The sequence below is a fragment of the Populus trichocarpa genome, chromosome 16 (assembly GCF_000002775.5).
Source record: "Populus trichocarpa isolate Nisqually-1 chromosome 16, P.trichocarpa_v4.1, whole genome shotgun sequence".
Classification (NCBI taxonomy): domain Eukaryota; kingdom Viridiplantae; phylum Streptophyta; class Magnoliopsida; order Malpighiales; family Salicaceae; genus Populus; species Populus trichocarpa.
Genome location: NC_037300.2, coordinates 12,770,284 through 12,784,749, shown reverse-complemented (window position 1 = coordinate 12,784,749; position 14,466 = coordinate 12,770,284). Strand labels below are relative to the sequence as shown.

The 14,466-nt window shown below is 37.2% G+C and overlaps 2 protein-coding genes across 2 annotated transcripts in view; both read right to left on the bottom strand.

The window, feature by feature from the left end:
• Nucleotides 1-3,942: 3,942 nt before the first annotated feature.
• LOC112324489 (protein NODULATION SIGNALING PATHWAY 2) lies at nt 3,943-4,596 on the bottom strand. Its single transcript, XM_024587430.1, has one exon. The coding sequence runs from the start codon at nt 4,594-4,596 to the stop codon at nt 3,943-3,945; it is 654 nt and encodes a 217-aa protein (XP_024443198.1).
• A 6,039-nt stretch (nt 4,597-10,635) lies between these two features.
• The window catches only part of LOC7460390 (lectin-domain containing receptor kinase VI.3), a 33,354-nt gene continuing 29,523 nt past the window's right edge, over nt 10,636-14,466 (bottom strand). Inside the window, exon 2 of the mRNA XM_052448065.1 lies at nt 10,636-13,144. Coding sequence (XP_052304025.1) covers nt 10,807-12,789 — 1,983 coding nt within the window. The 5' untranslated portion in view covers nt 12,790-13,144 and the 3' untranslated portion in view covers nt 10,636-10,806. The remainder of the gene's footprint in view (nt 13,145-14,466) is intronic.

Here is a 14,466-nt window from a genome sequence, read left to right as displayed (position 1 = left end):
GCCGCCATCTTGGAAGAAGAAAATAGACGCAAAAATAAAGGAGATAGAAATAGTTCAAACCAAGCAGAGGCATTGTTGGTGTCAAGAGGAAGATCAACGGAGCGTGGCTCCAGTGGGAGTCAAAGGCAAGGGAGGTCCAAATCAAGAAGTAAGAAGATTGTGAAATGCTACAACTGTGGCAGAAAAGGGCACTTAAAAAAGGATTGTTGGTTTAAAAAGGGTATAGAGAATACTGCAGAGTCATCAAAACCTCAAGGATGTGTTGCAAGCACCTCAGAAGATGGAGATGGTTTATATAGTGAAGCAGCGACAATATCTACAAATAGAGAAGAGCTCACCGAGGTCTGGTTAATGGATTCAGGAGCAACATGGCATATGACTCCTAATCGAGATTGGTTCCATACATATGAACCCATCTCTGAAGGCTCAGTGTTCATGGGTGATAATCATGCTTTAGAGATTGCTGGCATTGACACCATTAAATTGAAGATGTATGATGGCTTAATTTGTACTATTTCAGGAGTGCGACATGTGAAAGACTTAAAGGAGAATCTTTTGTCCGTAGGACAATTTGATAGTCTTGGCTGTAAGATTCGAACAGACAATGGAATAATGAAAATTGTCAAAGGAGCGCTGGTGGTTTTAAAGGCAAGAAAGACAGTTGCAAACATGTTTGTATTAATGGGAGAAACACATCATGGGGCAGAAGCGTCAATCGCATCAGCCAGTCCTGCAGAAGAGAAGACGATGACGTGGCATCAAAAACTAGGCCACATGTCAGAGAAAGGTTTGAAAGTTCTCTCTGATCAGAAGTTACTCCCTGGGCTTACAAAGGTTACTTTACCTTTTTGTGAGCACCGTGTTATAAGTAAACAACACAGGTTGAAGTTTGGCACATCAACAACTAAGAGCAAATGCATCTTAGACCTGATTCACTCTGATGTTTGGCAAGCACCGGTTGTATCATTGGGAGGAGCAAGATACTTTGTATCATTCATAGATGACTTCTCCAGGAGATGTTGGGTGTATCCAATTAGAAGGAAGACAGATGTGCTTGCAGTCTTTAAAACTTTCAAAGCACGGGTGGAACTTGAATCTGAAAAGAAGATCAAGTGTTGAGGACTAACAATGGAGGAGAATATACCAGTGATGAATTTGATAACTTCTGTCAACATGAAGGTATCAAAAGGCAGTTCACAACGGCATACACTCCACAGCAAAATAGAGTGGCAGAGCGGATGAACATAACTTTATTAGAAAGAACAAGAGCAATGCTGAAGGCTGCAGGTCTAGGAAAGTCATTATGGGCAGAAGCAGTCAATACTGCCTGTTATGTGATAAATCGATCTCCATCAACTGCAATTGAGCTGAAGACACCGATGGAGATGTGGACTGGAAAACCAGCTGATTATTCTCGATTGCATATATTTGGAAGTCCTATGTATGTGATGTACAATACACAAGAAGTTAGCAAGCTGGATTCAAAATCCAGAAAATATGTATTCTTGGGATATGCTGATGGAGTGAAGGGGTATCGCTTGTGGGATCCCACTGCCCACAAGGTAGTTATCAACAGAGATGTCATATTTGCAGAAGGTAAAATGCAAATGGAAGAACATAATAGCATTCTAAAGGAGACTACAACAGTCTAGATGGAAAATACTCAGAATCATACTTCTTCTGAAGATGCACCAGAGCATGAAGAACAAGAACAAATAGAGTCTGAAACTCCTGAAGTTTGACGGTCAACTCGTGAAAGAAGACCACCGGCTTGGCACTCAGAATATGTTACTGAGAGCAACATTGCATACTATCTTCTAACAGAGGATGGAGAGCCATCAACTTTCCATGAGGCTATCAAAAGCACAGATGTATCTATGTGGATGACAGCAATGCAAGAGGAGATTGAAGCTCTACACAAGAATAACACTTGGGATCTTGTTCCGTTACCACAAGGAAGGAAGGCCATTGGCAACAAATGGGTTTACAAGATAAAACGTGATGGCAATGATCAAGTGGAGCGGTATCGTGCAAGATTGGTGGTGAAAGGATATGCTCAGAAAGAAGGAATAGACTTCAATGAGATATTTTCCCCGGTGGTACGACTTACTACAATCAGAGTAGTCTAGGCGATGTGTGCTATATTTGATCTTCACTTAGAGCAGTTAGATGTGAAAACTGCATTTCTTTATGGAGAACTTGAAGAAGAAATTTATATGCTCCAACCAAAGGGTTTTGCTGAAACAGGCAAAGAGAACTTGGTTTACAGGTTGAACAAATCTCTATACGGTCTCAAACAGGCGGCGAGGTGTTGGTACAAGAGATTTGATTCCTTCATAATTAGCCTTGGGTACAACAGACTCAGTTCAGACCATTGTACGTATTACAAGAAGTTTGAAGAAAATGATGTTTTCATCATTCTGTTTTTGTACGTGGATGACATGTTGGTAATAGGTCCCAACAAAGATCGAGTCCAAGAATTGAAGGCACAGTTGGCTAGGGAGTTTGATATGAAGGACTTGGGACCAGCAAACAAGTTTCTAGGGATGCAAATTCACCGAGACTGAAGTAAGAGGAAGATTTGGCTTTCTCAGAAGAATTATTTGAAGAAGATCTTGCGACGCTTCAACATGCAAGATTGTAAGCCAATTTCCACCCCACTTCCAGTTAACTTCAAATTATCCTCAAGTATGTCTCCTAGCAATGAAGCAGAGAGGATGGAGATGTCTCGAGTACCGTATGCATCAGTAGTGGGAAGTTTAATGTTTGCCATGATATATACAAGACCAGACATTGCACAAGCAGTGGGAGCAGCTAGTCGATACATGACAAATCCTGGTAGAGAGCATTGGAATACTATTAAGAGGATCTTGAGATACATCAAGGGTACCTCAGATACCGTATTATGTTATGGAGGATAAGAATTTACCGTCAGAGGTTATGTTGATTCAGATTTTGCTGGCGACCTTGAGAAAAGAAAATCCACTACAGGCTATGTGTTCATAATTGCAGAAGGAGCTGTGAGCTGGGTCTCTAAACTTCAGACTGTTGTAGCTTTATCCACAACAGAAGCTGAGTACATGGCAGCTACACAAGCTTGTAAAGAAGCAATATGGATGAAGAAACTTATGGAGGAGCTCGGACACAAACAAAAGAAGATTCATTTGTATTGTGATAGTCAGAGTGCCTTGCATATTGCAAGGAATCCAACTTTTCATTCAAGAACAAAACACATAAATGTTCAGTATCACTTTGTTCGCGAAGTGGTGGAAGATGAAAGTGTAGATTTTTAGAAGGTTCACACAAAGGAAAACCCAACAGATGCTTTGACCAAACCAGTCAACACTAACAAGTACATATGGTGCAAATCCTCTTATGGCATAGCAGAAACGTAAGCAGCATGAAGATGACAAGTATAAGGATAGAAGAATTACAAATGATCAAGTGTGAAGACTTGATTAAATCATCAAAGTCTTCAAGTGGGAGAATATGAAACTAGCTGGCACCAATTGGTGCAAGCTAAGTCAACAAAGTGGGCACCAATTCGGTGCCACTTGCAGCACCAATTGGTGCCACTTGCCTTGCTCGTCTTTTGCAAGACAAAGGCAAGGATGCTTGCCTATAAATAGGTAGTGTATCCTTGCCATATATATTACACTACAAGTGAGAGAAGAGGAGAGTGAGAGAGGGAAAGTAATCCCACAAAATTATGAGGTATTTGTGAGATAGTAAGTGAGGTGTTTTCTCCTAGTAATAGAGAGATTTCAGTTGTTATCCTATTAGTAGAGAGAGGTTGTAATTCCCACATTACTTAGTAAAATCCTTCTATACTTGCCCGTGGACGTAGCCAAATTGGGTGAACCACGTAAATTCTTGTGTGTCTCATTTCTCATTTTATCCTATCCTTTGCCTTTTATCTTGTCGGGTTTGCATGCCAGTTCACTAACACATAGCTATTCTCGCCTCTATAAAGCAACTAGGGAACTTCCATTCGATTGATTCCAACAGGGCTTGATAATGTTCCATACAATTGTCAAAGAAAAATCCAAAAGCAGGGCAGTCTTTGAATAATTCCCATGCTCCTCCATCACCAAATGTTAATATGCCTCCATTACTAGTATTGCTATAGACAAAAATACTGGCTAATATTTCCTTTGCCGTCCTAACAAAGTCCAATACATGCCTTCTACTCCTCTTTCTCGCCATTTGGGAAAGAGCCCACATACAATTGAAGGCCAGCCATTCTCTCCTTTCTCCACCTTTTCTCTTTCCCTTTATCTTCCTCGCTAAATCTTGTAGCTCCACCTCTTCCACTTCCAATATTAAACCAAAGGGGTTTGCACAATCATGTAGCCTCCTTTTTGTCTCCTCGAACTTTCTCCATGAAGGTACATAATGACCGGAACCCTCGTCTTTCCACTTGATTGCTGTGAGTTTTAGGGTCGAGTAGTGTGGAATATGACCATAGTATTGTTGTGCTTGTAGCTCCTTTTGTTTTCGACCAAGAGCCATGATCATTGAAGACCACTGCATCCCTTCTCCCATATCAAAGTCTATTATGTGTAGAACGTTGTTGCTACCCAATTTTTGACCCATGTTTGATAAATTTTCATGAAAAAATTCAAAAATAGCGAAAAACATTGAAAATCCAAAAAATACATTTTTAATACATTTGCATCGTTTTTTTTATCATTTTTAGCATCGTCTCAAAAGAATTTAAATTTTCAAAGATATTTGGAACGCGTTCAACTTTTAACGCATCATTTTTAAAATCATTGATTTTCTTCATTGAGTCGACATTGATATTACTCGTTTTCAAAAAAATACAAAAAAATTAAGAAAAATCAAATTTACAAAAAAAAGAAAGTTGAGGGACCAATTTTGAGATCCATGCAACATTTTACCTATAAATACTGGTCCACAACTCAAACAAGGGGGGGCAATTTTGAAACATCAGAAAAATACAAAAAAAAAAAACCTAAACCTAAAGCTAAACCTATCTCTAACAAAGGAGCCGCCCCCCACGGTTTTGGTTCTCCCAAGCCGCCGCTCATCATCCTCTTCCTGCCATTCTCCCTTGGCCTCCAGCCATCCCCAACCGGTCATCTTCCCCTCTCAGCTGCTCCCTTCTCCAGCCCTCACCTCACCTTACCTCCACCGGACAGCCTCTCCTCTCTCCCAGCCGCTGCCGCTCACTCTCCATCACAGCCGTTTCTTTCCACTACAGCAGCAGCCGAGCAACATCCCTCACGGACCCAAATCGGTCCGTCGCTCCTTCCTCCCCTGCTCCCAGCACCTTCCTTCTTCTTCTGGCTCTCTCGGCCGACCACCGTTCTTTCCTCTCTCGGCCGACCCAGCTCCAGCGAGCACCACACAGCAGCAGCAGGAGTCCCGTTCATAGCCTCCTCCCACCGAAGGACCCAGCGGCGGCCGACCGCAGCAGCTTCCCCCACGGACCCAGATCGGTCTGCCGCTCCTCCCTCCTCTGCTCCTCCAGCCGCTCACTGCACAGACCCGGCGATCTCCTCCCCATCAGCACAAAACCCGCCGACCGAACCAAGTCTTCATCTCCCACAGCCGGCCAGACTCAACAGAAGCACAACTGCCGACAGCCCCCGCCTGAAAACAGAGAAGAAGGGGAAACAAAAAGAAAACACTGAGCTGCAGAAAAAAACCGAACCAGAGAAGCAGATCTGCAAAACAAAAAACAAAAATTAAAATCGACTGTGTTGTGCGTTTTCTGTTATTGCAGGTGACGGTGGTTGTCACCACCAGCAGAGAAGGAAAAAGGAAAGGAAGCTGAGCCAGATCCACCCGTTTTCCGGCCTTGTTCGCGGCGGCGCGTGAACCCACGCGCCGCCAGTGACGGTGGCGCGTGGAGAGGACGCGCCGCCACTGTTCATACGGGTCCAAAAGGCTTCCCTGCACTGTAAAGGATCTGTGGGGGTCTGTTTTGTAATTTCTAAATGTTTGATGTAATGTTTGTTAGTTGTTGAATTTTTATAATTTGTAATGTGGATGTAAAGAAAAGAAAAGAAAAAGGGAAAAGAAAAAAGGAAAGAAAAGAAAAGATATAGTGAACGTGTATGTGTTGTTTGTATTTGTTTTATGGATGTTTTATTTTTATTTAAGATAAAATTGTAAAGATTAAAGAAGAGATTAAAGAAGAATTTAATATTTTGATTGGATCACGGTCAAGATTTATTAACTTACATGTAAGTTGTATTTCTAATATCCGATGAAAAGACAATTATTAAAACTTCTTTAACACATCAAAGTCACGAAGCAGCTTACCTCAGGTAGAGTGCGTTAGGGGTGCTAATACCTTCCCTAACCACAACCAGTCCCTTACCCGCGAATCTCTGACAAGACTAGTACATTCGGGTTTCCTAGTAACCCTCAATTAAATACTAGGTGGCGACTCCAACGAAGCAAATAACGCAACAACGAAAAAGATCGCCAGCCGACGCCGCATGGATTTTTTTGACGTGCGACAAACGTCAGCATCACGAGGCTTGGCCTCAAGAATGACTGAGTTAGCTGTGAAATGAGAAATCATCCCATCAGGGAAAATCTTATAGAATGCCTCCAAAGCCTTATCAAAGTTCTTAGCAGATTCTTGCGTAAGATAATCTATTTCCTTGTCTAAGGGTTGAAATGAGTAATACAAAAGACGCTCCTTTATCTCCCCCGTTGGACCAACTTTCTTACTAATCCTTCTCGTGATCACTTCTGCAAGTTCTGCCTCTTGGTTCTCCATGGCTTCTTTGTAAGCCTTGACTAGATGATGCACACTAAGTTGATTATCGATCTCCATGTCTCCTGTTGGCAAGGTTAGCGGTTGCTGGATCAAAGAAGCATCCATGGTTGATATTGATATTGCACCAGCACTCCAAATAGTGGATGGTTTAGGGCTGCATTTTTCGGTCACCTTTCCTTCACTAGAATATGGTTGAAAAGAACAACTTTCCTCGAGCCCCTTTGACAAGTACCCTTTAGGTCCCTCCAAATGAGCTCAAACTCCTCAAAATCAAGCGGTGAATATTCATTAAATCAGAATCAACAGGAAAATCTACCAACTCATTGGAAGTGGAATCAGTTGTTGCGAGAGGATGAGATGACTCAAAATGGTGTATATCAACATCCATGGCTGGTTCAAAATATAAATAGTCATGCCCTTGTATGTTGTTAGAGTAGCATTGTGGGCTTGGAAGCTGAAAGAACTCAGAGTCTCTCATATTGATTGGCTAACTAAGAAGGGCTGAGATAAATTAAACCACCTTGTTTGACAACTTAGATGATGATGAGAACATTAACTATAATTATGGAGTTGGATTATATATAGAAAATAGGGGAAGACAAATTTTCATTCCCTTGAGGAATTCGATCGATCTCCCGTCTAATTGAAATTCTGCACCTTATCCGGCACTGTCTTAGCAGAGGCAAACACATCTTAATCTCACGAAGTTAATTAATTTGTTGTTTTTCTTTACTGTGATTGATGGTTATCCAATCGAATTAAGGTTAATATTAACTTTAGTTAAGCTGTCCTTCCTTGTAAAATAATATTGTCAAAAGGATTTTTCTCAAGATTTCATGCAACGTTCAAAACACTAAATTTATGTTTGCTAATTAATTAACGTATAGGTATAGGTAGGTAGATTCATGCTTTGGCCTTTTCTATCTTAGTTACCAAAAGTTTAGGCAACGTATTTAGGCATGCAAAATTCAAAGTTCAAACCAATCAATGAAGAGTTAAGGACTAAATTATAGGCTGAATCCATATTCCATACTCACCAATAATTAATGATTGCTAACAAGTTTGGAAGTTTGAAGCAACTTGATCTTATATAATCACACACACACACACACACTATTAGAGTTTATCATTTTCCGTTCGGTTTGGTTTTTATCGAAAAAAAATAACCAAACCGAAATTTTTTTTATAAAAAAAACCGAAACTGAACTGAAACCGGTTAAAAATGACTTGTTTCTGTTCGGTTTGGTTTTTTAGGACAAACCGGTTCTAACCGGTTTGGATCGGTTTTGGCTCGTTTTTTTCCGGTTTGGATCGGTTTTCTTCGGTTTGTCTTGGTTTTTTTCCGGTTTGGGTTCGGTTTGGTTTTTTCGGTTTCAAGCTTATAAAACCGAAACCGAACCGAACCGAACCGGTCGATTTTTTTAAAATTTTAATCAGTTTTTTTTACGGTTCGGTTTTTTCGGTTAATTTTTTTTTTTTCTGATTTTCTCGATTTTTTTGCTCACCCCTACACACTATCATCATATATTATCCAAAATAGAGTATTGTAGATCAGTTTCACTATATATTATGCTTTTCTTTTTCATAAGGGAAGACCTGAATTCATATCCAAATTAATTACTACCTTTATAGGGATCTCTTTTTGTATGATCTCAACCCTTGAGATCGAGCATCATTGCCAAAAAAATAAAAAAAAGAGTCAAATTGTCATAAAAATTTGTTACCAAAATCTCAAATTTGGGTTTCAAATTTGAGATTTCATGACCAGTTTGTTTTCTTCTTGTTCTCTTAAAAGACAAATAGTTTGTGATTGATTTGCCACCCTTGATCACTTATTAATAAGATTAAACTACTAAATATATCTTTTAATTGATTAATATTATGTTTGATTGATATCCCAAGATAAAAGGAATACAACATGTTTGGTTGGAATGAAGGAGACAAAAACTTAAAATAAAAATATGTCTAGGATAATTTAGGACTTTAGGTATGAATTTATTCTTTTGAAATAGAAGTTCATGGAGACACATGTCTTGTCTATCTCCATTATTTTCTTCTCTTCTATACAAAAACGTTTACCTAATCTAAAAATAATACTATAACTTACTAAGGGGAGTGCTCGTTTTGTGGATTAGTTTGATGACAAATTCTAGCTCGAAAAAGGTAATGAATATTTCATTAAAAAAAAAGGGTTCGGATAAGGTTTCCCCGAGGAAAACGTTACCTAATCTCCTTCATAAACAAACAACTAGAATAAGATAAGAGACTAGGGAAGATCAATGCTATATTTGTTGTTTGATTTAAGGGGGCATGTCGGAGATCCTATGGCAGGACATTAATGGCATAAACAATGCATGCAAGAAGACTTTGGGCTGCAAATGTTGCCATCACTCTCTCTTAATCTTATCCATCTTTCCCACTTAAATAATATTGTTAATTAATTGCACTAAATTAATTAATTATTATTACTATATCAACAAATCGATCGATGAATCATATTCACAGGCCATAACTGTCGATGGCATAATTAATGTCGACTGAAATCTTTTCTTTCCGGTAACTAATTAACATTAATTAATATTAATTGTACATCAGCAACAATAACAATACGTAGCTTTTATTTATTAAAACAACAAAAGAATTCTTATGGATAAAAAAAGTTAAGAGAATATTTTGATAAAATCATTAAATTGTAAGCATGTTATTTGAAGTTTAAAGATAGAAAAAACACTTTCTACAGCCCAATTTGTTATATATTAAAATATCTTTTATATATCTATTTTTACAGCAAACTATAGAATGTTTATTTTTGTATTTTAACTTGTTTTTTAAAGTATTTTTCAAATTATTTTTCATCTAAAAAATATCAAATTGATATTTTTTAGGTATTTATAGATGATTTTAATATGTTGATAATATATATATATATATATATATAACATAGTTGTTACGTTAATGCATGATTCAAACAAATATTTTCCTTTTAACATGTTTTTTACTGAGAAACAAACACCGTAAAATATTTATGGTTATTGAATATTTATTAGGTGATTTTGGGCGCTGAGAAAGCGTTCTAGAAGTGCAGAAATTGTATGCAACAACTTACATTGCAGAGAAAAAGAAGCAACAACTTACATTGCAGAGAAAAAGAGGAATAAATATTACATCATTACTTGAGAGTCCTGATCCTTATTTCCAAGTTTATTGATTTCATCGAGTTTTTACAGTTTTTTGAGTTTTTAACCTGATTTTTTAATTTTTATATATATATATATATATATATATTAACTTATAAAATTATATATTTTTACATAATTTTAATAATTTTACATGTATATATATTAAAAATTTCATTATTGATCATTTTAAGCTTTTCTATTTGAAAAAATTGAAAACTTCATGGAGAAAAACTAGTGAAAATCTGTGTTTTCCAAACCCAATATAAATTTATTTTTCAGTATTTTAGACCAGGATCTATTGCATTTTACTCAATAAAATATAGAATAATTTGGTCATATATATTTTATTTTCAGTGTAACTTCCAATTCAACATAAAACTTTGTCAAAAAATAGAAGCAATTGTTGTAATTATTAAAATGCTGATACCATAATAATTATTTTTTAAAATAATTTTTATTTAAAAATATATTAAAATAATATTTTTTATATTTTTTAAAAATTATTTTTAATATCAACACATCAAAATAATATAAAAATATTAAAAAAATATTTTGAAACAAAAAAATTTTAATTTCAATTTTTTTTTAAAATATTTTTAAAATATAAAAGGATAAATATTTTACTGTACTAGGATAACCACGTGTCGGCGCTTTTGGTAAAACCCATGCAAGTTGAGTTCAGACCAAAAATCATGGTGACAAAGTCAAGAATCAATGTACTGTTCTGCATTATTGGGAGGGAATAAATGGTTAATGATGGAACCAATACAAGACTTGAAAATTAACCCTTGTCAACGTACATAAAACTGTAAGCTAAAAAGGCTGTTGACGAGGAAGAAACAGGAGGAAGATGGATTCTGCGATGAGCTATCTGCCAACATCTATGGAACTTGTGATCATTTCAATGGAAACCTCTCCCATATATCTTGTGCTCCTACATGGAGAATCAGAAGAGCCCAGATCATCAATCACTGGGAGCTTTTCTTCCCAGTTGAGATACCGTATGACTTCTCTCATGGTTGGCCTGGCTTTAGGCTTGTGATGAGAACACAGAAGACCCAACCCCAGCACCACCTCCATTTCCTTGACCAGGAAGGCAGAGTTCAGCTCTGGATCAGCTGCATCAAGAACTCTACCCTTTTGATGGCATTCAATCACGAAATCTGTCAGGATGAAGTTACTCGTTTCAACGGGCTTTCTGCCACAAGCCACTTCAAGGAGCAAAATACCGTATGCGTACACATCGGAACTGGTAGAAGCCTGACCGGTCCGTGCCAATTCAGGTGCGATATACCCTATCGTGCCAACAATATTTGTGGTGTGCGACATGGTTCCATGATCATACAACCTGGCTAGACCAAAGTCCCCTAACCGCCCGTTCATTCCTGCGTCTATCAGGACATTGCTTGACTTGACATCTCTGTGAATCACCACTTGCTCCCATTCCTCATGCAGATACAAAAGCCCTGCTGCAATGCCTTTAACAATATTGAATCTTTGCTCCCAGCTCAGTACAAAGTTGTTTCCCCGACTGAAAAGGAGACCGGCAAGGCTTCCATTTGGGATGTAGTCGTAAACCAGGAGGAGGTCATTATTTCTCTTACACCATCCTTGGAGATTCACCAAGTTCTTGTGCCGTAAACGTCCCAGGCTCTCGATCTCCGCAGTGAATCCTCTCAAACCCTGGATTGAATTGGTAGTGATCCTCTTAACAGCAACTTCATTTCCGTTTGTAGGCAATCTACCTTTGTACACCGCACCAAACCCACCAGCCCCAATTATCTCACTCTTTTTAAAACCCTTGGTTGCCGTATGTAGATCTTGATAGCGAAACCTGTGCGGACAATCCACTTCCCAGTCTTCAAGAGCCTCAGACTGAGGCCAATTTCTGTACACAGCATGAAAGAGCAGTATTGCAAACAGAATAGTGGTCACACCGCATAAAGAAGCGATAATAGCAATCACTGAGGGTTGGAAAGAGGATGAACTTTCCTCAGATATTGGTGCTCTGGGAAGTAGAGAAAGATTGAGCGGACGGGCGCCTGCTTTTTCAGTGGAAAAACTCCATCCCAGTATGTAATGAGAGCTTGTCTTTTTACCAGTAGAGGAAGAGAAACCAGCATACATGTTATCCTTAACAACTGCGCTTAGATCTACGGGAAAAGAAATGAGTGGTCGAATCGGTCTGCTTTTCTCCATGGGACCTATTGTTACACTAACAAGTTTAGCCGCACCATCATATTCTATCCAGGCTTGAATAGGTTCACCACTCTCCAACGTCAATTCTTCATACCGGTCTGGGTTGTCATCCTCTCTATAGGAAGCTGCCCTCGATGACTTCGAACGCATGCTGTTAATGTTGACTCCGACATGATTTCCTTCAGTGTCTGAATTCTCGTTGAACCCATTAACCGTGTCAAATTCAACAGCAAAAATATGGTTTGAGCTATCACCATTATTTGAAGGGTTGAAAAGACCAAGGTAATGCTCCGCGGCAGCCCCGGGAAACTGGTTGGAGGGAGCTAAGGCGAAAGCAAGGCCGTGGCCTCCTTTTCCTTTTGGAGAGACTATCTGAAAGACAAAGGTTGTGCTGAAAGATGAAGCATTTGGAGATGAATTTGAACTTGTGTCAAGCATCTGTATTGGTTTGGAATAAAATGCATGCCCTACAGCATATTGTGTTTTGTTGGTGAGCCTTAGTAAACCACTAGGCTTGATAATAGAAGCTCCATCAATTGTGAGGTTTTTTTCACTTTCATTGAATCCATTGAAGATGAACTCTACACTTTGAGCCTCAACAATCATAGAAATGAACATGTACAACAAAAACAAACAAATCGTGGAGGCCATGGAATCTTGATAAACTTGCAACTGGGAAATTAACTTTTTAGACAAGAATAGTGTTTAAGCAAAAAGATGGAGCTCGTGAGAACCCCCCAAGATGACTGGGAAGATATAAAGACTTGAAATTGTCCAAGCCTATCTCAAGAACATGTGGCGTAGGACAGGCAAAGAATAAATCAAATATCAAAGCTGCCTAGACAAAAGGATGGAATGCATGAACACAGTACACCCAAAGAAGATTATTCGTGGCATTTTTGGCTGGCTGGAAAGACTTGAAAATTCTCATGTCGTCAACCTCGAGAGCCGGCGATGGAGTGTAGGAAATTCAAAGTGATTTTGACACTTGTGAATAAGCAAAAACCTTTCAAGCAAGATAGACAACAAGAACCACACGTAAGATTGCCGAACAAGCAACTTAATTCTCTAACTCTTCCGTCTTCCTAAAAGTAAAATCATTGATTCTACTGTTTCTAGAACTACAATATTAGGGTTCCATTAAATTGCATAAAGTCTTGTAGGGAATAAATGAAGGGAGGAGGGTATGTTCCTGTTAGCCCATTTGGCCGCTATTGCAAATATTTTTGTCCTGTGCAATCAATGATTCCAATCTCTTTCCAATTCAATTGATAGTTTAGTTATCAGGAATCACATGCATCTCTTTCATCCGCGTGATCGAGTTGATGGGATATTAATTGCTAGCTTCCACAACCCTATTCCCATCTTGGTTTCAAAAGGTTTTTGAAAATTACTTTTCAAAATTACGATACATTGTAATACTTTTGACATGATATTAATTCATTTTCAACGGTTTTGATGTTTGAATATTAAAAATTAAAAAAAAAACTATAAAAAATATATTTTAATATATTTTTAAATAAAAAATATCTCAAACATACATGCAATAATTAAATACATGGACATTGAAATTTCTAATCTTGGCTCTCTTTTTTTTAGAGATTAATTTTGATTGCTAAGAATAAATGATTGTTATTTTTATAAGTCCGTCATATAATTATAATTAATTTATAATAAATATAAAAGAAAAAATAAAGATAAATTATAATAATTTCTTTGAAATATTATGAAATTTAAAAAATAATTACTATTTTATAAAAGATGAACTAAAAAATTAAAAAAATAAGTGAGAGGATATTAAATATTTTTTTTAAAACTAATAAAAAATAAATAAATAAATAAATAAAAGATATGGTAATAATTAAAATCTCAAATAAAAATATCAATTTTTTTTTTAAAAAGGCCAGGCTAAGATTGATTAATGTTTTTTTTTTGAAGGTTTTCACTTCAATTTTTTTTTCTCCGAATCAATGACATGTTAATTTGTTTTCACTTAAAAAGACTTTAAGAACAACTTGAAAACCTTAATAAATCAATTTTTAATCTTTTTAACAGTCTCTAATCTCTAAAAGCAAGAATTAAATGAATAAAAAAAACTTTAAGAACCTCAATTTACTTTTTAAGCATGTTTACTTTAAGAACATCTATGTACTTTTTTAAGTATGATGAAAGGACGACACCACTTCCTTTGTCCAAGAAAACAAATTTAATAACACAAATATTAGTCTTAGTGATTAAAATGCAGCCATCCAACAATTTCTCTAGTCCCAATATTTTTTTTTTGAAGATTTTCTTTTTCATCTCTTAACATATAGGGATTAAAATAAA

Coding starts and splice junctions, on each gene's coding strand:
- LOC112324489 (XM_024587430.1), bottom strand. CDS start 4,596: ATGGGTCAAAAATTGGGTAGCAACAACGTTCTACACATAATAGACTTT.